The sequence below is a fragment of the Cariama cristata genome, unplaced genomic scaffold (genome assembly GCF_000690535.1).
Source record: "Cariama cristata isolate BGI_N322 unplaced genomic scaffold, ASM69053v1 scaffold9705, whole genome shotgun sequence".
NCBI lineage: Eukaryota > Metazoa > Chordata > Aves > Cariamiformes > Cariamidae > Cariama > Cariama cristata.
The window spans coordinates 10,490-36,400 of NW_009618084.1; the positions used below are offsets into that span (position 1 = coordinate 10,490).

The 25,911-nt window shown below is 39.9% G+C and overlaps 1 protein-coding gene across 1 annotated transcript in view; it reads left to right on the forward strand.

Moving 5' to 3' along the window:
• Window positions 1–25,911, forward strand: part of PCP4 (Purkinje cell protein 4) — a gene marked incomplete at its 5' end in the record, with an annotated part of 49,036 nt that overhangs the window by 6,466 nt on the left and 16,659 nt on the right. The window contains one exon of the mRNA XM_009700724.1: window positions 9,792–9,843. Coding sequence (XP_009699026.1) covers window positions 9,792–9,843 — 52 coding nt within the window. The remainder of the gene's footprint in view (window positions 1–9,791; window positions 9,844–25,911) is intronic.

The window sequence follows — 25,911 nt, forward strand, 5'->3', positions numbered from 1 at the left end:
CTGTCAGTGGGGGCCTTTTTCCGAGCCAGCTTCACCAGCCAGTTCAGGGTTCCCCCTCACATGAATCTCCTGGTGGCACAGAGCCAGAGATAACAGCTTTGCGTCAGCTCTCTCTGCAGCCCCTGGGCAGGGTGCATTGCCAAGGCTGCAGCACGTTCTCAGTCCAGTGATTTTTCTATCTATTTATTTATTTTATTTGCCCTGCTACGGGGGGTTTGAGGAGTAGAGTAAGTGACACATAAATATCCTTGCTGCTTCATCTTGCTCTTGTCTTGAAAATCAGAAGGATTTTCCCTAGGGTGAAGGCAGAAAGTTCCTTTGCATGGCAACTTGAAACTGCCATAATTAATACCTTTTAAAAACCAGGCTGGCCAGTTATTAGTGCAGTCTAACAGACTGCAATAACATCTGTTTACCTCTGAAATATGTAGAAAAAAAAAGTAAGAACAAACATTTTTAATTGTATGACAGAAAAAAAGCCAGAGTTTTTGCAGTCTGGGAAGAAGCAGCCTGGTTTAATAATGATAGCCAATATGATCAGATATGAAGCAATTTGTCAGTGCAGACTTTTGCCATTAATAACCTAAGCTGTCCCTTGAAGACAGCCTCTAACTCAATTACAGCTGGGTTTGTAGCTCAGCAAATTAAATTACCCTAAACTTTGGAAGGGTTTGGAAGAATGAAATATAAAGTAAATTTTTGTTACAAAACCACCATCCATAATCAGTTATTATGCCTAGGCAAGGACTCCGAGTCCTTAATTGGCTTAGGGCACTCTTCCTGTCTCAGGATCCTAATATTAAAGGATACTCAAGATACTGTGAATCCAAATGTTTTTTCCAGACCCCCAAGGTTCTGATTTGCTTCTTTTCAGATACCGCAGTCAGTTGCCATTAACTGTATTGCCTGCACAGCTGGCCAAGGCTTGTCATTTAGGCTGCATGGATGTACCCATGTTGCTCCTGTTTTGCTCTGTTGCAGAGTAGAGATTGCTAGGAGGTAATGTAACATCATAGGGAGATACACCATGCTATGTTTTGTGGTGTAAAGCACAGACTTGCTCCAGTTTTCAGTTCCCAGAACAAAATTGCAGTGCCTCCTCCCCAGGGTACTGTCTGTTGCCTGTTCTGTTGCCCTGGTACAACTCTTTGTGGATCAGAGACATCAACTACATTACTGAAATGATCAACAGAAACAATTAAAGCCTGTATTTTTTTTAGCTGGATCATTTCAATGATTGTTTTCAACACAACTCTGCTGAAGGTTTATTTTTAACTTGAATAATTTTAGTGCTCCTATTTTCTGTATGACCTTGCGAACAATTGTATCCAAACAAATGAGGCCTTGGGGATGGGAAGGTGCAGCTGAATTGGGCTAAACTGGGAAGTAGGAGTTCTGAAGGCAGGTTTCCTGCCCAAAAATGCTCTTTTTGGAGCCATAGTGCCAGGTGTCATGCAGCCAATAGACAAGAAATAATAGGAGGAAAAAAGGAAGAGGCTGCCTTAAGAACCTCACTCATTTTTCATTTATGCTATCTAGCTTAATCAATTTTTGTAATTGAAATATTCCTCTTGGGTCACCTTGATGTTGCCTTTTTATCAATTTCCAGTGTAATTAGGATACGGGCTGTATCACCCATGTCCAAATGACAGCTGAGGTAATTTTTTGGCAAGTGGTGTGAGAAGCCTTATTCTGTAGTTGATTTTTACCTTCTTTGCCCTTTCTTAAACAAAACCTAACATGCAGTTTAGAGAAATTCCACAGTACCACACTGAGGTTCCAGCTCTACTTATGCAAGTAATTATGCTGAATTGAAGCTAACTCCTTGTCCACATATGAGTTACCCCTGTAAATAAGCCTTGCAGGATCAAATCCTCCATTTCCTGCAGAAAAAAAGAGGGATTACTTTTCATGGCTGGCATGGTAATTAACAGGATTTGGGAAATACATTCTTGCAGCTGCTCTCAAAATTAACTTCAAAGATTCCATTAATCCCTGCCTCAGAAAAAAAAAATGTGATTACAATGTCTTTGGAGAAATATCTGCTTAATAATGTTTTAATTCAAAATATGCTAATAACCTAAGTATTAAGCAAGCTACTGTTTGTGCTAATTATGCTGATTACATTTGGTGTTGGTGTAAATATTCTGTCTAGAATGTTATATTGAATCTGAATACAAAATCAGCAGGTTCTCAGTGTGCTGATTTATAAGTTACAGCCCAGCAATGGCAAAAGTGGAGCACAGTAGTTCTTCTCTATGCTATTATAATAGTTAAAAACAGCACTGTAAGTGGGTTCTTATATCCCAGACAGTGATTCTCTCTGCCCATTTTTACCAGATGAGTCCTTATTTAACCTGAAAGTGTGCTGGGTGCTGAAGCTCTGTCATCTGTGCCTGTTCTGAGGACTTACCCCAAGCCAAAAGATCTGTCTGGAGGAAAGTGAACAGATCACATCTCTTAAATTGAGGCAAACACTCTGTGAGCAACCCTGTGATAACGGCACTCTGCCCGTTGGGTGGAGTATGCATTTTGCATAGATGTGTAAATTGTATGTTTTACATGGACAATGACTAATTGCAACGAAAATAACTCGGGAGCAGGGACTACAACCCCGTCTTTCAACTACGCTGAGAAGCCCCAGCTTCAAGGTTACTCCTTCAGTTCCCATGGCTTTTTCTGTGCCTGGTTGTCCAGTGGATCAACAGGAGGGCCAGGGCCTTCCACCAGCATGCCTCTGTGCTGTCTCATGGGAGTTGTGGGTTCACCCTGAGTAACCAGAACCTAAATCTGCATGTCCTCCTTCCTGGGGAAGTGCAGCAACCAGTAAATCAGCAGTCAACCTGGTAAATGGTCTGCTTTTCACACAGGCTGCAGCTTGTATGGACAGCTGTATCTTGAATATAGTGCTTTCCTTCTGTGTTTGAAAGTAGTGTTTGAGATTTAATTTGCATGAGTGTAAAGGACTGTCAAAGACTCAAGGATATGAAATGCTGAGGTCTAGGTTGTGTCCTCTACAGAAAGATGAAAGGGAATTGCAAAGCAATTGTGTTTTGCCCAGATCATTGCAATAGCAAAAACCAGGCACTGGTCCACAGTATCTAGAAGGAAAATCATCTACAGTTATCCACAGCCTTGTTGTTAATTTCTGACAAATGTTACTGTGGTTTCTGGGCTGACAATGTGCATGTGTGTGCATACTCATGTGGCTTCAGTGACTGCAAAAGTCATAGAAAACCAGTCCTGGTCACTGTGCCAACTTCTAGCTACTGCAGTTTGAATCCCATCAGTTCATCTCAGTTCACCTGTGGAGGTTTTATTTATTACAATAGCTATAGGAGAGCCTTAATAAAATTAAGGACAATCAAGAGCTAGTCAAGTAGAACACTGCTTGACCCATGAAGATAATTACAGAAATTGTTAGAGTACCAGAGATTGTTTAGTTTTGACAGCCAATATTGAAAGATGTTATTGCTCTGGCAGTATTACGCGACTCTGGCAATGCAAGATGGCCAGAAAACTGCCTGTAGAAAGCTCCCTTTGTGTAAAGGAGCACGTAGAGAAGGTGCTACATAGGAAGAGTAGAGGCCATATCCTAAAGAACTGAGATCCTAGGGTGAGAGCAGCCAGGGAGAAGTGGTAGTCTCCAGGAAGCTACTTCTACTAGAAATGTAAGCTTGGTCATAACCAGGAGTGGACTTCTTTGTACAGAAGTATATGTTGATAAATATCTTTGCTTTCTGTCAGGTGCCCAGAAAATGTAGTCTGTGGCTTGTGTCTTATACATCATTGTAAGAAATAGCAGACATATTATCAGATTTGCCCATTGTTCAGACAAAATATTGGTTGGATGTTCTGTACCTGATGCAATCACCTTGAATGTGGGCTTTCAAGGACACTTTCATCTCATAAATATTCAGTACCGTGTCTATGAAAATGGGGGGGAAAAAGTGGAGTAACTTGTAAAGGAGGTACAAATAGACCAGTGAGGTAAATTTACTTCTGTAGCTTCTAATGCAATTTTCATTACTATATTTAAGTTTCTCTGTGGGATTCTTCAGTTCTGCCTGCAGATGTTCTTTAGGTGACTAGCTGTTACTGATGTGAATGAACCTGTATGCCACAGAAGTTGGTTTGGGATTTGCCATCTGGCTGTATTGCAGACCAGTTTTGAAGACTTATAATAGGAGAGAACGAGTGAAACGGCAGAATTTGTGCATGGCTCTCCAGCAGTACACTTTATCTCTCCAAGCTGTTCATCTTTATGCTTTTTGATACATAATTCCAAAAATAGTGGTGCTAAAATTCCAATCCCATTACTTAAGAGGCCAGGTATCCCTTGCAGCTTCAGTAAACAGAAATATTTGTCACAGCTGCATCATTTTTCCTGTTCTTAACTTTGTCTTAAACATGGTAATATCTTTTGTCCTTATTACTGAATTATTTACCGTGTTGTTGTTGAGTAATGTTTTTCACACTTAAAGGTGTGAAATGCTAAGTGCTGTAGTTTCAAGTCAATGCATGACGTTATAAAGAGATTGTCAAACATAGTGAAACAGAAATCTCCAGTATAGAAGAGTTTAACCTAGTTAATCACATTGAAATCCCAAATTCCACAGAGTGTATCCACTCATCCCAGGTCATAGCTGCTTGGTTCTTGCCCCTACTTAAATTTTGGATCTTCATTTAGTTTGACACAGAGCTTATGTTCTTCACTAGAGTGTGAAAGAAAAGCAATTGCAAAATTCCCATTGATTTCAGTTGGCTCAGGGTGTCACCTCATCACATAATTACTTTCATATGGCATGTATGCATAATATATTGATCTACTGGCAATAGCTGATGTTTCCTCTAATGCGCGCTGCTTGTTTTTAAAGTGGCTATGCTATCTTTCTGGGCTTTTTTCAACAGCAAATTTATACCTGGTGTTAAAAAGCATGGAAAACTCTGGGTTCTTAGAACAAGGGGAGTTGAATATAATCTGCCTGGATAGGAGGTACATGGAAAAGGAGACTATATGAGTATGTAGGTCCCACATTTGATAGTCTTCTGTTCTGTGTGTTTAATTCAGGTTTCTCTGATTCATTCTTTAGTTTGTAGGAAGTGTACCTGATAATGTAATGTCCTCAAAATTCCACCCAGGGAAACCAAATGTACTACGAACCTTCAGGCAGTAAAGATTATATAGTAAGTATGCTTTGGGATCTACTTATGCCTGTAGTCTAATGAACCTCAACTGGGGCTTACTTCAGTAGTCTAAAACTCTCTTGATCTTCAAAGATCGACCAACACTAAAGATCAGCCTGTAATAACTTTGTTTCTTATGTTGTTCCTGGATAAAGTCAACCCTAATTGTCCTAATTTGAGGAACTGTACAGGAAGTATTTAGTCCTGAAAAACAGGAGATAGAAATTGCTCTATCTCCTGATCATTCTGCTGTTGAATAGGAAGCTTTTGGGAAAACGTGGAAAGTCCTTAAGCAGATATTTACAGTGACATTTTTATTTGCAAAAAGGTTATAAACTTTATAAATTTGTAAAAAGTATTTTGCAGTACTTTTTTCGTTTTAAGGCTGAAGCAGCTGAACTCTAATTAAAGCAGAAGGCTATGGAAAAAATGAGGCGCTTACAAATTGAATCAAACTAAACCATTTCGTATCTCTTACAGAGAAAACTTTGTATGGAGAACAGATGGTAGTGCAGAATGAAGACTTGCTTGGTGCACAGCTGGCTGACCCACAGCCATTTTTGTGCTGCATAGTACCAACATGTATTTCCTTCTGTCACACGTGTAATGCCTTTTGTTAGAGATGGACCTGGTAGCAAAAGAAGGCTTAAGAAAAGTTCAGGATATGCAGACTTCACTGCTGTTCCTCCTGATGATGACTACAGAACATCCTAATAATATTTCATGTGTGTCAATGAAATTGGGTTTGTTTTTTTTGTCCTGAGTCAAGTCTACACTGACTCTTTCTGCTATTCATTTTACAAAAATGTTCCACCATTTCTATTCTCAATTCCTACCCTTGGATGCTCTTTCACTTTTTGATGTGGAAACAATATACTTTTTGAAAATCTGCAGCTTTAGTGGGATGCAGCCTGCTGTACCTTGTTGGCCCCGGACTGAGATGAAGAAGCAGAATAACGTTATTAGTGTAAGGGGCCATTTGTCAGAACTTTCTGGCAGTTCACGTCCCTGATCTCGTGCTTTCTGTGGCTTGTCAAAAAAAAACAAACAACCCCTCTGCCCCCAAAAATTCTGTAATCAACACCTGGCTACAATCCCTAACACTGAAGTGCTAATTGAAAGCATAACTGAAAAGGTCAGGCTATTTCAAGACAAAAATAGAATGTAAGATTAAAGGCAAAAATTAGGCTTGGGGGTGCAGGAGAGGCTAGAAGAATGAGTAGAAAAGCTGCTGCAGTAATTTAACATTCTTGAAAAGTCCTCTGGGCTGCAAATTCACTTTTGACCTTAGTTTGTACACCTAGGGGACTAATTTAGTACAGTTTTTCTCACCACATTAACTAGCCGCTGTGTATAGTGCTGAGAATTTAACAGGAGAGTAAACCTGTTCTTTTCTGACTGGGATTTTGGGCATATGGCAGTAGCCCTTTTTTCGTTCCTCTTCTGACAAATTGGGAGTGACTTTGATTTTGGAGACATTTTTAATGATGTGTCTTTGATGTTCTGTAAAACCACTGAGTTAAAAAATTAATATAGCCCCAAGCAGTCATAAACTATGTTTCTTCCTACGCAACACAGCAACAAAACTGTTTATCCTGTTTTACTGTATAATCATTACAGTTTTGCACTCATGTTCATTTTGGCTCTGGTGTTTCTTCAATGCCTAGTGGAAAGCTTATTCAATGGTTCTGCCCTAGTGCTTGCATTAGAAAATGCCTGGGAATTTTAGAGGCAATCTTTGTACAAGTTATAGGGAACAGAAAGTGTTAGACTGCTTTTATCTTTTAAAGTCACAGAGTGGTTTGGGTTGGAAGGGACCTTAAAGCCCATCCAGTTCCCACCCCCCTGCCATGGGCAGGGATACCTCCCACCAGACCAGGTTGCTCACAGCCCCATCCAACCTGGCCTTGAACACTCCCAGGGGTGGTGCAGCCACAGCTGCTCTGGGCAACCTCGGCCACTGCCTCACCGGGAAGAATTTCTACCTTATCTAATCTAAACCTTCCCTCTTCCAGTTTAAAGCCATTGCCCCTTGTCCTATCACTCCGTGCCCATGTAAAAAGTCCCTCCCATCTTTCTTGTAGGCCCCTTTAGGTACGGGAAGGCTGCTCTAAGGTCAACAACATGGGGATTTTTTGTTTTGTTTTTAAACTCAGAAATTAATACTCTTTTTCTTGTATTTCATTGATTTTAATTTAATCTATTGCATCTGAGGACAATATCTATTATACCAGCTTTTGGAGAGCTTTCATCCATTGCTTCTTGAAAATGCCCCTGGTAACTCCTTGTGTTTAGTCCTCTGAAGGACATTAAAAAGCTACGCCTTGTTTTGCATCCTGTGGTAGCATCATGAAAGGTGATGAAAGAAGCAAGAAGCTCCAACTGCTAATAATACGAGCACCTTGAAAATGTTTTAAAAAATTAGGTCCACTGAATGTATTGAAATAAAAGGCTAAAGGCTTTGCAGGGGGATGATCACATTGTATATGGCTTTTTCTTAAGTTTCAATGCCTTGTTATTGAGAAACTGATTTTCACTTTCAAATCCATTGCACTCACTTGGAAGACAGCACAAAGCTTATAGATCAAAATGTCTTTAATTGTAGGAAAGGCTATCAGAAGCTTGTTTGGCAGACTTTCAGGCTTCATTCTTTGTATGTCCAGTGGTCAACAATCAAAGGAATGGCTGTAGAATGCTTAGACTGATTTCAGACTTAAAGAAAAAAAATCTTCACCTCATCAATAGAAAAAACTTCATTGACCAAAGCCAAGCTTTTATTTGTTTTCTTTGACAACTTTCCCTTCTCCCTGAGGGGAAATTCTGAGGCATGAAATAAATGTGTGGATCCATATTCCAGCACTCCATCAATAGCATACCAAACCTGACAGGTATAGCCTAGGGAGGAAAGAGAAGCTTTCATAAAGGCTAAGTAGCACAGCCTGAAACACTCAGGAAATAAGACAACTTGAAAAAGCATTTAAAAATAAACAGGGGAGGAAAAAGCAATATAGCTACTATTCTATGGATAGGAAGAATCCAGTATTTTGGTTTTTTGGAAGGTACCAGTAAATTAACACTAAAATCTAGTTTCAAATATGGATTGAAATAGGAAAATATTAACCAAACTTTAAAGACATAAAGGTTGGTATCTTTAGCAAAACTGGTTGTTGGGTGCATTTATTGATTTCTGGTTGTTGGTGACTTTTGTAAAAGATGTTTAACCCTTTAGAATCCCAATCTTTGTTATTGGCCAAGTTTTCTCTCCTGTCTTAGCTCTGATGCTCCAGGGAGAAACAAATATATTTCCATCGTATGGGGAGACTGTAGCTGTGGTTATAGACTCAGAGTTGTTTTCTCTAGGGATACTCTGTCTTACTGCATGCAGTGAGAGACGAGGCAGAGCCAGTAGAGCAGAGACGTGCACTGAAGTCTGCCATGGAGGAGAAGATGAGAAACCCCACTAGTGGCATGTGGATGCATGATAGACCATATGTAGCTCTCTTGTGTTCTCCTGAGGGGTTTGAAGAGCTTTCTTCCCCCTCTGGCTTCTATAATAAGAGCTAAGAGTGCACATGGAGGTTTTGTACTTACATTGGGATTAGCTCCATATACACAAATACCCTGAAAATACCACTGCTGTGGGAGGTGAAGGACAAACCAGAGCAGTAGAGGTTTTAACTAGATATTCTAGAGTAAATACATGCAGATAAGTATGCCTGTATGTATTTTCATAAGAGAATCGATATGACTGTCCATATTTTGGGACAAACCATTTGGTTTGCAGTGCTACTGTAGCTGTTAACTTTCCTGATGCACAAGAATGTGCTGCCTCTGATGGCTGAATGCAGCTGGATTTAGTCACTGAGTTAATACTCCTAGTTTTTCACATGTACAACCCTAGAGGATGAATTCGTTAATCTATTTCAGTAATACACACAAGAATGAATAATTTTGCATAAGAAATGCAAGTTTTGCCTTACTTGCTAAAGTACCTTAATTCCACCTGTGAGATGCTTTCTCTGGGGGATGTAGCATAATTTTCATAGTGACTGTTCCTAAGCTAGAAAGTTACCCAGTAGTGTAACCACCCTAACACAGCCCTGCCACTGTGAGTATTTATGTGGACTGCACTGGTGTTTGCCACATGTTACTTAGTAGAGTGACTTAAATTGGTTTGTTTCATGGAAAGTCACAAGGCTATTCCTTGGACAGAGTGAACTGAAGTGGGAAGTTCCATCTCCGCCTGTGGCCAAAGCGGAAAGAGGAGTCTTCTGGCCAAAGTCAGGTCAGAAGAATCATGGAAACAGAGGCACAGCAGGGACCTGAAGAGATGTCCTACTGTAGCTGATACCCTTGCACTGCTGGAAACTTGATTACATGTATCCCATCCCTAATGTGATAATTGTATACTGCTGTACTTAAATGGTACTAAGCATTCCTCTTCTGACCGGTAGTGTTTCAAAGCAACACTGCATGAGAGTGAATGAATATCCAAGGTATCAAGGAGCAATCAGGCTGTAACTGCTAGTAATTCCAAGGGGAAAATGTACATTCAAGTTTGTTCTAACCACTTGGTTTTGGTTTTGGTTTTTTCCCCCTAACAGAGACAAGGAACCGGAGCTACAAATGGAAAAGACAAGACATCTGGCGAGAATGGTAAGGGTAGACTGTGTTTCTTGGTGTAGAATATTGAGTCAAACTGAGCCAAAATGTTTTTTACTATAATGATAGATGTCAGGTAGCAACAGCCTTGGTTTCATATCTTGTCTTTTGAATGTGTTATAAACTGGAAGGGCTTCAGTGGGATTGTTTTCTTTATATGTTCAAGTCATCTGCGAAAGTAGAGACCTGATTCTGAGCACATACTATCGTAAACCAAAGGACTCCTTAGAAATCAGTGCAGTTACAAATGAGGCTAGAACAAGACAGTGTTAGGTATGTGCGAAAAGGACACCAAGAGACTAGGTTAAGTATTATGAGCAGCTGCTATGTGAACGGGGAAGGTGAACGAAAGTAAACTACGAAAGACTTGCTCATAAACATAGTTTCTGTAGACTGATTCATCGCACCTAATTTTAGGCCCATAACTAAGATACCAAAGTTAGAAGCCACTTGCATTGAGCTCATTTGGGTGTTGCTAGACCTAGGCTGTGGATGGAGCTGCTCATATGGAAGGACCATATGGCCAACAGGCTTATAACTTCGGCACTCTACATGAGCGAATCTGGACTCATGCTCCACTACTCTAAGGGGTAAGTCATTGGCTTTTTCTGACAGTAACAAAGGGTCTGGCAGGAACCTATTTCTGCCCCTTAAGTGGCGTAAACAATTCTAATTGGAAAATGTTGATTTTTATTTTATTTTGGAGAAAGTCAAACTGAATTTTCAGTGAAAACAGCAATTGTTTTTTAGCTGAAATCTCATTTTATTTCCTATAGGAGGCAGAAATGCTTTATACACAAATGTTCACTTGATTAAAATCCAGTTACTGTCAGAAACATTTTTCAAAGGAAAATGTTTTGATCAACTTTATTATATACCCAGCTGAATATGAGGCAACATCAGTTTGTAGACACTCATGAACAGCACAAGGATTGAACTATATAAATATGCTGTCTGCTTCTGTTTGATCATCAACATCAAGTTCTAATTAAAAGAGTATGTTCTGCTAGTCCATCCCATCTAGTGAAAAGCAGGAAGAATGTAAGTCTTTCCTCTGAAAAGCCAAGGGTTTTCAAAGATGGGATATTTGAGCAGTTACTTTGGATATGCATTTTGGCCTTTATGTGCTGGTCTGAACAGAATTTTTAGGCCCTTTGAGGCAACACATCCTAAAAAATTAAGAGACTTCTTTATGCTTAGTTTTCCTATTACAGAGAGGTGACTTTCCCATAAGGGCTGTTTGCATAATGTTACAGTAAGTGAAATCTGGAGATGATGTTCCCAATATGATGAAACACAAATTAGAGTGGAAAAAAGAAATAAATATTTTTGCTTGTTATAGTGTCTTGAATTAGTGGGAACAAATGTACCCTGACAGCAAAGCCATTTGCATTCTCAAGTTAACAGGGAAGGAAAGCAAGCAAAATTATGTCAGCCATTCAGGCAGCATGGGAAGCATGTTTTTCTCTTTACTGTTTGAGCACATTATGAAGTGAGCTCATTTGCCTTGAATTTCTTCCCAAATAAAATTATCCTGTTGTCAAGTTTAGCTTAGATTTACTGATCCTGCAGCCTTTTTAAAAGCAAATTCTTTTTTTCTCAAAGGGAATTTTGAATGAGAAAAGGCTGCGTTATTAATTCACAAATACATATGATTCTGTAGTTTTAGGTATAATATAAACAGGTGGATGCACAGTTAATCATGGACAAATAGATACCAATTGGTTTTTGTAATGAAATTATAACAGAAAACTGTCACCTATGTAAAATAGAGGAGCACCAGGGGAGATGGAATAGAGTCCTCTGATTTTCCCAGTCCACATGCTTGCGTGAAAATAAAGTGGAATCAGGACTCTGAACCTGAGACTGAATTTTCTAAAGCAAAGAGGCAGAAATGTACAGCTCTTTGTCCTTATTAGCTCTGTGGAGTTAGAACTCACACTTTTTTTTCCTCTGAAAACTGGGGTGTGCTGTAAACCTACGTACACAACATAAATCCTCTGTTACATGTTTTTTGGCCAGAAGTCTGCAATATGTCCATGTCTTAACAACAGCCATGATGAAAATTTATCAGCCTCTTCAGATGTTTGTTTCCCTGTCAAAATGAAACTTTGCCTCTTGTCGAAGAGAGGGAGGGAGGAGAAAGCAAAAACCCCTTTCATCTTTTTTTTTTAAAAAAAAAAAGAAAAAAGTCATGGTATGAAAAAGTTTGCAAAGGCAAACTAGTCTAATCACTGTCCTTGCTCTTGATTACAAGATCAGGAAAAACTGCTGAAAACTAGCCCTAACAAGAACTAAAGATGCTCAGCGGTTTTCAGAGTTTTTGATTCACACAGTGGGCACTGCTATGGGTCAAGTTTTGTTTGTGCATTATTTGTAGAAATTGAGTTTTGGGCCTGTTTTTAGACTGGCTTAAAACTGGAGAAAATAAAACTAATGACCATGGCAATCAGTGTTTTCCCTCTTTGATGTGTCTGCTGTTGCTGTCACTGTAAAGCATTCAGGGAAATTCAGTCTCTGAAGATTCCTTTTATAGTAGTGATAGTTTTGGTAGACGCTTATGAATGCATGTTCTTGTTTGACCTTCATTAGATAGCAACATTATATCCTTAGTTGTACTTAGTTCCTACCACCACAGCAGCGTTGTCTCTTAGCTTGTCTCCCTTCCAGTGGAGGAGTTTATCACACACAGTGCTGGCTCAGTCCCTACATCTCCTGAACTGGCACTGCCTGGTTCTAGCAGCCTTGCTTGTTGGCTCAGGGGGGTAAGCAATGGAAGAGACAGCTTCAGAAAAAGCCAGTAGTGTGGAGCAGTGATATGCACGAGAGTATGGTAACAGAAGAAAAATCCCATACACAAACTGTACTGGTTGTCCTGTTGATGAATGGACTGTTGTTACCTACATGGGACCTTCATTCATCAGCAGTTATCTTCCCTCAGCTGCCACCTTGGTGGGTGCTAGGTGGTGAGGTCTTGGGGGGAAAAGCTCCCTCTTCTCTTTCAAAGCGCTGGTCATTAGCAGACAGGATTCTTCTCCGCTATATTTTGTATATCTTCTTGGGTTTTAGACAGCAACAAGCCTGGTAGTTCTTGAAGCTGTATCAGTATTATAAATCCTGAATTACTCCAACACCAGTGATTACTTTTACTCACACAGAATTTTGCTGTTAACCTTCAATAACCTCACTGGATGCTGGTCAAGCACTAGATGACATTTGTCTATCTTGACCTTTTAAACAAGTTGTAGTTTGTCCTTTTATAGGTTATGATCAAAATCAGGTGGTGATTCATGTGTTCTTAAGGAAGAGTGACTATTGCATTACAATGTGCTGTCATGGTACATCAGTGGCTAGTGAAGTCAATAGAAGGCTTCTGGATCACTTCTGTGGGCTTTGTATAACGCTGAGTAGCCTTTCCATCCAAAACATATTATATTGCTGTCAAGGAAGTCCTGTGTAATTTCATTCTGTTATCAGAGTGGGAAGAACAAAAATATTATTGGGATTAAATTATACAAATTAGTTTTCTTGGGTGAAAACTGGTTAAAGAACTATTTTTAAAGAAACACTACCCTAATAATTAGCGATAAAACTATGCGTACAGAAGCGCCTGTATAAAAATGACTTGTTGTACATAGGAGCCATGTAACTGTAGCTGCCAGAACCTCATTGGGTCTTGAAGGACCTCAGTCTACCTGAAAGCCAGGTCATACTCATCTGTGTATGCCATCATGAACTTAACTTGTAAACTCATTATACGATGCTCTTCTGTATAGCAGAAAATCCAAAGGGAAGACAGCAGTACTATGCCCATGTACCCCTTCCTATATGAATTTGACTTTGTCTAATAGTCAGTGTGGGACAAGAAGCTATAATTTCCTTTTTGCTCACCCGGTTTGATTGACTTGGCTTATCATGTTTGCAAATGCATCCTAAATGAAAACAAGATGTTCCTACCTTGCCATTCTTACTACTTTGGCAATGTCACAAAATTCCTTTCTAGGTTAACACTTGTCACTTACTCTGTTTTGTATTACCCTGTGGTTTTTTGCTATGTAATTTGCAAGCTGGTATCGTGCAATCTACTCTTTATAGCTTAGCAGAACAGGCAGGGAAATAATTGCATCAGAACCAATTATTTCTGTCTTCAAATTTAGAATCACTGGTTTTCCTATTAATAGATCTCACCCTTTCTTCTGAAAGTACATAAGGCATGTGATTATTAATTGATATTTGTTAATCATTTTCTTGGAATATCAGATTTATCTTTCAGCAATATGAATATTTATAACAACAAAATACATGTTCCAATGTGGTGAATTCTATAACTCCCTGAGTCTGAGTGAAATGAAAATGAATAGGTTTTGCATGAACTTACATGTCATGGTGGACTAGGCCTCCATGATCACAGCCAGGTGGTCAGTTATACTGAAAAAGAGAAGCCCTTTTCAGTTTCCACTCATTCTCAAGCATTTGTCTTGTCAGTATATGATCTCTGCTTTGGGGGTTGTCAGAAAACTATAAATGAATAAATGCTTTGCACTTCCTCCACTCCATATAGTACCCTATGGGATGCCTCTGCATAAGGGTAAGGAAACACAGTTAGTAAAATAAATTATTCTCTCTTACATGTAAAATGGAGTCATCTAAACTCACTTAAATCTGAATGCTTCTAGAAAACATTAACAGCAATGTTGAAGAATTATAAATTGTGCATGGTAGAATAGAGATATCTCTCTAGTAAGCTTTCCTGGTAGAGGGATATGCATCTTGCAGTGCTATCAACAGTCCATTCACCCACTTCATCTACTCAAGGCACTGGGGAGATTCTGCACTCTGTGCACACTGCACTTAGGAATAAAGAATCCTGCTAGGTCCAACTGAATAATCATCTTAGTTATTTACGCAGAGTGCTTAGCTTAATAGAGCTTTAATTCCTGGCTAGAGGCCAGAATCATTATTGTAGTATGGTCTAATATAAATATCTGTTTAAGAACTCAAAATTAATTTTCCACTAATATTCTCCAATGACCATGTAAAAATGTACTGGTTTTGGGAACAGCCCTACAAATAAACTTACTTGTGGAAAAAAGATTTTGAAAAGGGAGGGAACACATGAGGCTAATTTGTATAAATATTCAAAGGATCTCATGGAATGTGGTTTGCTGCGTCTGCCCTGGTCTAGAGGTCCCATTCTTTAGTCACAGGAAAGGGCAGTGACTGAGCTGTAGCATTGCAATGCCTCGTGTGTTTTGTCTTTCCCACAAAACAGTGCTTGTGTGGCAAAAGATGAAATAGGTTTTGCAAGCAACTGCTGAATCAATGTTAAAAAAAACAAAACTCAAATTAACCCCAGAAAAACCCCAAACAAAAAACCCAAACCCAACCCTTCGGGACTGCTTCTGTCTCATGTTTCACCGCCACAGCACTATCAGAATTTAGAATGGGGAGTATTGCATGAAACTAATAAATTACTGAGCTTTCCTGAGTATTAGATTGAGTGTTGGGAGGAAAATTGCCTTGCTTTCTTGTCTCTTTTTACTATGGTGGTTTGTTAAAATTCTCTTGTCCCTTGAAAGTGGTGCTTCCTGGAATATGATCTCCCAGTCTCTCTCCCACTTCTCAGTCTATATCCAGAGCCAAATTCTGTCCTATCTTATACAACCTAACTGGTACTAGTGGCGATTTAGGAAGTGATATGAGAATTATTTGCTGTACCTCATCCCCCATCTCTTAAAATAGGAAGTATGGGTCTCGGCAACATTCCTGGACGTACATGCAACCATTAAATAACATAACACCTTCACAAAGCCTAAATACAAAAGTGTGTGAACCCTCAGCATAGTTACATAAGTTGTATTTGGTCATGTACAGATCGCTCGGGCTCAGAGGAGGGTGTGAAAATCCTGTGTGAACTCAACACCGTGATCTGTATCTGAGTGTTTCAGATGAGAGTTAGGAGAAAAATTCAAAGTAAACCGTTCTAGATGAATTCCATCTCAAGGCATAGCTATGCATGGCAAAAACACGCAGGCAACCTGATCTGCTAGTTTCATTTCAGGCACTTTCTTGGGGATAGCTACGCATAAAGTTTACCCAGAAGCAAACCAAATTATGTCTGGGGTCCTCTCCTGGCCTGTATCTCTCTGCCCAGACTGGTCCGTTTATCAAGGAATCTGTTCATCTCTTCAGGCAGCCAATGTGTCTCAGCTAAAAACAGATCGAGACTTTAATAACAAGGCTCTCGAATTGTTCACAGATCTCCCCTAGACAGGATGCTGAAAGGAAGAGAGGGAAATTATATGTGAACTTCATTTCCTCTCCTAGGTGAATTTCCATTTCTTAAGGCCAGGGATAAGTAGAAGTCCTCTCCAGAGGAATTCTGTGTGCTTATTTATTTGGGGCAATGATGACAATGAAGGATTGTTCAGAAAAATTTTTGTATCAACAACTTTTGATGTTTATCTAGCAACAAAAATTTTTAAAGCAATAATTTTTATGTGTGTTTGAGAAAAAATAGACATCTGTACTGACACGTCAGCTACCCTGTCACGTGTCTGTGCACATCCAGTGGCCATCCGGTTTCACAGAGAGGATCCTCTGGTGGAGTTTAAAGTAATGAATATACCTAATCTAAACTTGAGTAATACTTGTAAGAGAGCAGATACTGTTCTTATTCTTCTGTTATCTGACAAGTTGAGTTTGATGCTGTGCGTTACTGCTGTACTTCATGCAATGAGTAGCTTTCACTTAAATGTTTAAGCAGAGGCATCTTTAAAAAAAAAAGGCATTTATTAAAAATTTCATCAATTAGTAGAGCCAACAGTGCTCATGTAGTCTGGTCAATGTCCTGTCTTTGGAATTCCCTGCAAGTGTTTGTGTATCATTTATAACTACTCGTATGACTACCAAATAAGTCTACCTACTGACACAAAGAATTACACATATGAAGGGTATCTGTGTGTATGTTGATGTGTCGTGTTAATTATGCAGCTTTTTCTTGCATGTTGTTTTATTTTTTTTTCTTCCCTGTGACTGCACTGGAGAGGAAAAGAATGGTTTCCTATCTAATGAAAAGGTACCAGGAGAGCAAATTAAATGCAGAAGTCCCATACGGAAAAAACGAAGCAGAACAGCATAACCACAGAAGAATAATTTAAGCTTTTTGAACTCAGTATTTAAGGACTTAAATATGAAATTATTTTAAAATATATTTCTCACTTTTTTGCCCTTAGAGTAAGAGGTGCCAACTAGCTGGCACCTTTGAGATGGAAAAACCCTCACACTTAACACTCCTGCTACAAATGAATCTGTCTAGGTACTTATATGGTCCTCACCACTGTAGTAACTGAGTGTCTTCCAAGTATTTAAAAATAGAGATAATAATAACAATTTTTGCCCCGGTCCATCTCTTTCTTTCCAGCTTGCTACAAGAATAACTTGATTAATTTATGGCATCTTTGTTTTGCACACAGTGCCTGCATACAACTTGGGAAACTTGTGTGCCTGCTTGTATGTGATGCTCTCAAACTGAGTGCACCCAAAAATTCAGCTGCATTTCTAAAAATGTGAGAAACGAACACCTGTATGTCAGCATATATACTTACATATGGTCACTCATACAGTCCACTCCTTTGCATGAGGTAGAAATTACTAGGACTGCATAATGACTTATTCTCACTTATAACTTAGTTTCCATATATATTCCGTATATATATATATATAAGCTTTCCCTCTGAAAGCTTACTGTGTTGTCAGGCACTGAACTCTGGGCTCAGTAAGAACGCGGAGGAGCAGTGAAATTGCCTGAAAGAACGAAGTCTGTACAACTAAAGGTGGAAAGAGCACCGTTTAAGTCTGAGACCCAAGCCTCTTCAGGATACCCACGAGGATCTTGACATGCTCCTTTGTCCTTGGTTTTTTTGATATTTGCATTTACTGTGGCCTGTTACACTCTCTGTTTGGCCTTTCTGACTCCTAGTTCCTGCCCTTAGGTGACAACCACTACTTCCCTGTTGGGTAAGATTTTGTCTTGGTTTCTTTGTCCTTTCAACAAGGACAATGTGACTTGGATCCAGCTTCCTGCAGTATTGGGATCCTGGCACTTAGGATGTGCCTAATTCAGCGGGAGTTTGAGCACCTGAAAGGTGGTAGGAGCCCTAACCCTTTCTGAGAAGCTGGTCTGTAAAGATCAGGCTAGGTCATTAGGAGAAAAAAGTCAGTTGTAAATTAAGAAAAAAATAATATTAAAGCCTTGGTGATGCTGGTGGTTTTTGCCTTTTACGTGACTCATAAATATGCTGGAGTTCCCATCAAGTGTTAACGAGGAAAGGCAGAACTGAAATTATACCTTTGACAAGTGCCGTATTTCTTTTGGAAGTCAGTCTATAATTATCAGTGTGCTGCCTGACTGTGCACCAGGGAGAGCGAGGCTTCTTTCCATGACTGGCACGTAGCTGACACGCACTGGCTTGCTTTCATAAACATGCGCTTATTTGAAACGGTGCTGTCATCAATACTCTGAGAAGAGGAATGTTTAGTTCTGCTTTGCTGCTGGTAGGAACCCAAATGAAGGATGTGGGTCAGGCCAGTCCCTAGATAACCCTGGTAAAACCAATAATGTTACCTCTGAAATGAATCTGTCCATACATCATCAAGGATGCTTTGGGGCCGTGTCAGGACTAGAGTCAATGGCGTATGTAAGCTAGCGTATTTACACTGGAAGTCCATGGAGCTGGGCTGACTTGCACAAGTTGCAGATCCATCTCTATGTGTTCCCACATGCAAATAGCAGATGATTAAAAGGCTGCAAGAAGTGAATGTAGCTCAGCAGCATGTTTTTTAATTTAGTGGAAGTGAAAACTGAAAGAACACCACAATCAATGCACAACAGTGATTACCAGAATTTACTGTTGTAGAAACATCACTTTTCTTTTTGACTGTACACGCTATCTGCCTTACTTCATATGGTAGGCTTTTTTTTTGTTCTGTTATTTTTCTTTTCCAGAGATCTGGTTTTGTGAATGAAATAAAAATGTTTTTCCGCTTCAAAGTTCCTTGTCTGTTAGTAATTCGGTAAATGATTAATCATTTTTTTCTGAAGGTTTTTAAGATTTTAATTTGTAGCACACAGCTATCTTAATGCACTTAGCTTGTTGCTCCAAAATTGGCTTGTAATTTGTTGTTGTCAAGCTCTCTTGTATAAGCAGGCACCAGAATTTAGAACAGCAGGAGTGTTACAGGCATAATTAAAACTTGGTCCTTAGCTGAACTAGTGACCAGAACGAAGAGCAGTTAAGGCTGCAAAAAAGGAACTGGCTGATACAACATGAACCGGTGCAACACCACACCTTCAGTCCTGGTGCTCGGCGCAGATTTCAGGACCTTATGTAGAGTGCCTAGGCTGCCCATACAACGTAAGAGAAGGGTGTCTCAAAGTGGGACTTCAGCCCATGTGTGTCAGGTTCCTGTGCTGAAAAGGAGCTGTTAAGATTAATAATAGTGAACTCTCTCCCTCTCTATAGGTTAGGGGTGAAATTCCTCTTGCCCGGCTGTGTTGGTGTACATCTGCGTGAGAGACCTAAAGCTAGAATGAGCTTCTCTGGAGAGCCTGGTGTTTATAGATCCTAATCTGATTTAGGTATAAAATGGCTTCTGATTTGCTCAACTGTATCAAGGCTGAGGAATTTGTGGGTAACACTAAAATAAAAGTCTAGAGCCTGTATATCTCTGGAGTTAAGTGGATGCTCAACAGGGTTTTTCAGAGTGTTGGTTTTGGACCTAGGTATATAATTTCTCCTTATTCCCATCTCAGGCAACTCTGTCCTTATTTAGATCTGTCTGATCCTGGCCACCTCATGTCAGCTCTTCTAACCATTTTGTCTATGGAAATCTGGATGTGAAAAAATCCAAATATTTCCTGGCTTGAGGTCTTTGTTAGCTAGCATACTGGATCTGATGAAAGGATTTGCTTTGGTCAAGCACGCTTGGTGTTAGTTCAATTTTTTCCCCAGACCACAGTGGGTTACCAATAGGAAGGACTGAGAAAAATACATATTTTCCAAGGAGGAATTCTTAAGAAAAAAAGAAACTTGGATAGCACCGGATATGGAAACGGCATTTCAAGAGTCACAGTGGAAAATAGGGCAGGGTGCTTTGGCAGCTCCTGGGAGATACTGTGGGTAGTCCAGAGACTGGAACTCAGCTCTCAGCTCTTCTTTAAGGTCTCACAGTAACGTTATTTAATCATGGCTGATGAATGAGTACTCTAACTGTATTTTGAGTATCTCATCTTTCATTCTAATTTATACCTAAAACCCGCTGAGACTGCTGGTTGACTCTAGGTGGGGAAAGCATTAATTATTTGTTAGGTTTTAGTGAAACACCAGCACTCCGCAGTGACCAATTTACTAGCGCCTCTAAAAGCCGCCAAAAAAAAAAGGACATGTACAAATTTATTCATTAGCACAAACTAATTAAAATCCAGGCTAATAGCCAGAAAACAATACATTATTGTAGGATTTTGGAATTCATTATGTGTCTGTACTAATCCAATGGTAACTATCCTGGCTCTGCAGTTTCTAATCTAAGTTACAGATCTCATATTGATAGCCAGACGGCTAAGAGTTACCCTTTTGGATTGCTAATGGCCTTTTTACTCTAAGTCATTTCTACTTTCATAAGTTCTCCAGAAGCGCTCCTTTCTGACAATGTGTTGCAACAACTCTCAAACACCACGTGTAGGACAGAGTCCCTCACCTGAACGTCTCTGGTTTTATTGCACAGTGGTGGTGCGTTAACTTCCAGTGCATTGTGACTTCAGTATTCTGTAATTTGAAGCTTAATTAGCCTTGATCAGTCCTTTCCTTTACTTTTGAAGGTTTTTTTAAGGGCTTGTTCTGTTCATTCTGCCTGCTTTATATAGACACTGTTTTCTCCAACTAAACAATGCTGCATGAATGTATATAAATGACTTTTACTAAGAATTTTCTGTATCAGCATTCATAATTTAATTCTTGTTAACATTGGTAGCACCTTAAGAATTTGGGGCTGAGGTCCCTATAGACAAGTTTTTGACAGGAAGCAAGAATTAACTGTGGAGAAAATTCTGGGCTGGGTCTTCTGGTTTGTGCCAGATGTGGTACAGCTAAACAGAAGGGTAGGAGGGGAGAGACTAATAAAGCTTGAAGATAGGTTTATTCTTCTGGCCTTAGACTGATTTCACTGAGTTAAATGGAGGTTGCCAGGGGTGATACCTTTGAAAAAAGATGTGGATGCACACATAATAATAGACCTTCAGTTATCTTTGGGCCCCATCTTGGGGTATGATGGGAGTGCATATACCCCCATCCTGGCTTGTACAGATGGCTGTTCATACAACACCGATAAGAATCAGGTATCCCCTTTCTTTTCACCTCAAATAACCAGGGACCAGAACCCACATAGGGAAGGATGTCTAGACAGAGCTGAGGCAGCTGGATTCAAGGCTGTTTGGCATCCTGAAGCAGCTACCTCTTGGTCTACCAGCCAGCAGACTAATTACTAGCAGACAGCGCAAAGCACAGGTGTATTATGTTCTCATCTAATGATTTGTTCATAAAGCAGACAGCTGTATTTTTCACTAGCAAGAATTTCTTGGTGACCTTTGCAATGAATCTGTTTGTAACTAAACTCTTGTGTGTCTTGTGAGGTCTGCCTCTGGGAAGCAAAGGCATGTTGTGCTGCATAGGAGAAGCTGGAAAAAAGCATTGCTGGCTTCTTTTAGCCAAGAAGGTAAGAAGACAGATGGAAGACGTGTCATTTTGGACCTTTTTATCAATGGGTGATAGATGCTGTCACTGGAGGGCACAGACACAGCCTTTGCCAGTCAGTCATGAGTCATCAGTCTATCCATCAGCACCACTTTGTCTCATCTCAAACTTAAAGCCTTTGGCTTAAGTTCCTTTCTGTGTCAAATTCAAGAGGAAGAAATAGCTCTGCTAGACTGCAGTAGAAAGAAATCTGGAGATTAAGGATCCATAAACAATAATGTATATGCTTAGCGCTCCAGCAGACAGGCCTGTGTCATATGCCCAGTGGAACCAGGTGCAAGACTTGGAGCTGTTCTGCCCATGTCCAGGAGGTTTGATGAACCTAGTCTGCACTGACTGTTACACCTCTTTGAAACTGTGGCCCTATGCCAGAGAAAAGTGTCACAACTGTTGTTTAAGTATTTATGGTTTTTATACTTAAAAACCATTATGGACCACATAAATAAAAAGCGAGAGTCTGAGTCATGAGATGGAGTTCTCTGGAGGTCTCTCAACTAAAACCCATCCCAGTATGGAAAAACATCAAAAAGAAACTGTAATTTTTGTCTATTCCCTCCATTCCTTCCATGCCACAGACAGAACAATGCAGTCTAGAGGCTGTTCTCGAATGCAGCAGAATTAGTGTCGATTTTTGGTCTTTATCCATCGTCTTAAGAAGATTACTGCTGCTAAGATTGGCATTTTCTCTATTACCTGGTGGACTGGCTGAGGTCCAGAGTGAGTTGGAATTAGAATATTTATTTTCTTCCTTTTATTAGTTCTTTTTCTTCTTGCAGTAGAAGATGCTGCACACAAAAAATCAGTGAAGAAAGCTGCATCAAGGGATACTAGTGTTTCTTTGTAGTTTCTCCCCCGTATATCTGTTGTGTGACCTTGTAACTCCCACTCCATTTGGTTCTAAGTCTCAGGTTCTAATGAACCTAAATGTAAGCACATCCACAAGTGCCATTATTTTTGGAGTGGGTACTATGCAAGATCACTAAGAAGTTATTGTTTTCCTTTCCAAAGTATAAATAGATCCAAATTTACTTGAAACTTGGCATGGAAAGGTTTTATAACTACGATAAATCAGACCCTAATTTCAAGTTTCACACAATTCTTCGGACATCACAGTGATTTTCTATGCCTGTAAGTAGTTTTCTCCAGGATTATGTGGTACCACAAGGCATATTTAGGCGCAGATCTCTTGATTGAGCTTGCAGAATAGAAACTAGCATCTAATTAACCTGAGCTGAGATAGAAAGCTGCTGCTTCTATTCTGCTGTGTGTTTGTGAGGTTTCTGGCCTAGCAGCAGGAGGCTGAGTACAGCTTCCACTTTTGTTCACAACTTAACATTTCAGTATAATTGCTGAGATAGTGAGTGATTCAGCCTAGAGCTGCCAGCCTCCTCTTCCAGTGTCAGGGATACCTTTTGTTGTTGCAAGTGATGCTGTCTGGATGTGACAAAACAGTTGATAAGCTTGACCAAGCGTACCAGAAAAGTGTAGACTAGTGTAGACTTTCAGTTCGGAGAGTTCAAAAAAAGGTGTCTTGCCCTGCCAGTGGCTTGTTTCAGGAGAAAGTCTGATCGATTTGGTTAAAAAAAATTAAAAATGGTTCTGGTTATTGCTACTCAGAAGAGGTGGTACAGATTGAGGTCAGCAGCAGAAAACAGACTGAGATCCTCAGTTGGTGCAAATCGCCATAGCTATTCTGGCAGTGATTTCTGCTGGTTAATGCAAGGCCCAAGAGGCATTCACCATAGTGAAGCTTTTAACCAGTTATTGCCTTGTATAAGTAGACAGTTTTCTGCCAGCGAGACCCCTTATTCTCACAGGCAACAAGTGAGTGTGGCTATGAGAGTGGGATGAAGCACGTGATGCAGTGGGATGCTCTGGGCTGATTGCAAGCTACTGGTCCTCTCTGCCAGGCAGGCCAGGCTGCTACGATGAGTCAAGTTAGTTATTCCTTACTTTCTTCCCATCTTCATAAAAATGGAAGTTTTCCTTTCGTCTTTTCTACATGCAATTTCTTCTCTGGCTTGTGTTCTTATGGTCTCCCACGTGCTGTGTTTCTGTCTCACTCCTCATTCTTTCTTCTCCCCCAGAGAATTTCGTGTCTCTTCAGCACAGCTAGGTCAAGCTGGGTCAAGTGCTACTTCTCCCTCTAACTGCCTCATTTCCCCTCCTCTTATTTTCCCAGGCAAAGTTCCAGTCTGGGTCTGTAGTAAAGAATATACATGCACCAAAAGAAGGTTACTGACTACTGCTCTAATTTGGAATCATGGTTGACCCAACGCAATCTCTCTCATTTCTCTCCAGTCTCACAGAACATTTACTGTTTTCCAGACTAGATTTAAGCAAGGGCCAGGTGAGCAGGCAGCAAAGAAACATCTGGAAGAAGAGCACCACACTTAAGAAAGAGACAAAGCAGTCTTTAAAATAGCAGGATTGGAAACAAGAAGGCTTTTCATTGTTCTCTCTGTCTTATTAGCTTGAGAAGGAAGGAAACAGTAAATATTGGGTCTCCTGAGCAAAAGAGAAGAAAAAAAAATTCATTGGTTCTGTTTACATGCAGGTCTGAAATTTGAGCAGTGAAGAAAATGCGGTGTGTTTTAGTGCAACAGGGACTAGTTCTGGGGTGTGCTGTATACTGTGCATTCAGCATATGCCAACACTTGCGGTGTCAGTTAGGGATTTAAGTCCTAACTTAAATCCTTAATTGCACTAACCCAGCTTGTGTTTTCTGATGCAGAGGAAATGCATGAAATTTCTAGTCCTTCTTCTAGATGCTAGCCTTGTAAGCTCATGGGCCTTGTAATCTTCAGAAATAGGGGAAGGAAAAATGAAGCTATATAGATTAGAAAACATGGGCTGCAGTAATGATCCGAGGTTGGTCAACTGTATGTGTCAGCTAAGATGCTGTTTCTGATCAGCTTTATTGACAATCTGACATGTCTGTAAATCCAAACAGAACTTAGAAAGTGCCTGTCAAATTCACACAGGGGAACATGTTTTTTAGAGAAGTTTTAAATGAATAGCAGAGTAAAGTGCTAGAGAAATCCTTAAATGGGGAATGTATGAGGGAGAACTTTCATTAATTTTTGTCTTCCATGTAATCATTTTAAGAGACTCAACCATTTTCTGATTTTTTTCTGGGGTTAAAACTTCAAGAAATCATTGGCAGCGCTCAAAACACCAGCACAGGAATATTCATACTCCATTTTTGCCCTCTTTTAAAGATTTTCCAGCTATCCATAACTTTTATTTCATTTAGTTTACATTCTTTTACTCATATTATATACACTTATTTTGTTTATTACAATCTGGACTGGTGGCAAGGCCAATTAACAGAGCTGCTGAACTCTGCTAGTTGAAAGCTCCCTTTTCAGTTGTACACAGCCTTGCCAAAATCCAATTGCTTAGGCTGAAATTTGTCATGTTGATTGCTTGCCTCAAGCAGAATTATTTTAGAAGGGTTCAGCAAAGTAATTCTAGTTGTTTCAAAAAAAATAAGCTTGAACAAAATGCTAGCACTTAAAAACAATTTCTAGTGGCCTTTTTTTTGACTGTTTTGAGCCTTTGTCATTTTGAACAGAAATGTAAGGTTTGCCATCTGGGATGTGACTTTTCTATCTTCAAAACTGGCCAAGTTATAAATGTTTAGAAAGACAAGTCTTACATTTGGATGTCTTCAGTGAAGCAGTTAATTTTTTTTTAATGAAAACAACATCACTGAGCCAAATAGTAAGCACTAAAACAATTTAGCTGCTAACACTGGCTTTGCAAGGCTTAAGGCAATTATTGTTTTCCTTAATTGCTGCTAGGTGCTTCTGCGAGCTACACTTTGGCCAGGAGCTGAAACTGAGAGCATGGTGGTGCCCCTTCTGTGTTCCCAAGACATCACAATTGCTTAGGAGGAAATGTACCTCCTTCCTTGGAACCAGATGGTCACAGAAGCTGGAGCAGGGAGGTCAAAGGATGGAGGGATGAAGGAGTTCAGTAAGTCTCATCAGGAAAGTAGAACCCCAGAGTATTAGGGAGGGTTTGATACTTTTGAATGGAAACTGGGACTGAGAGGGAGGAATATGAATTGGGATGTGAGAACTGGAGGAGGCCAGGAGCCAGCTAGCATGGGAAGGGGCTGGGATGGAATTCTGAGGTTAGGGGATTTAAAGAAACAGCATTGTTGAGGTCTACCAGGAACCACAATGAGGATCTAGGCTGGGGAAGAAATGGGCCTAGGCCTGAGTTTATACAGGTGAAGTGGATC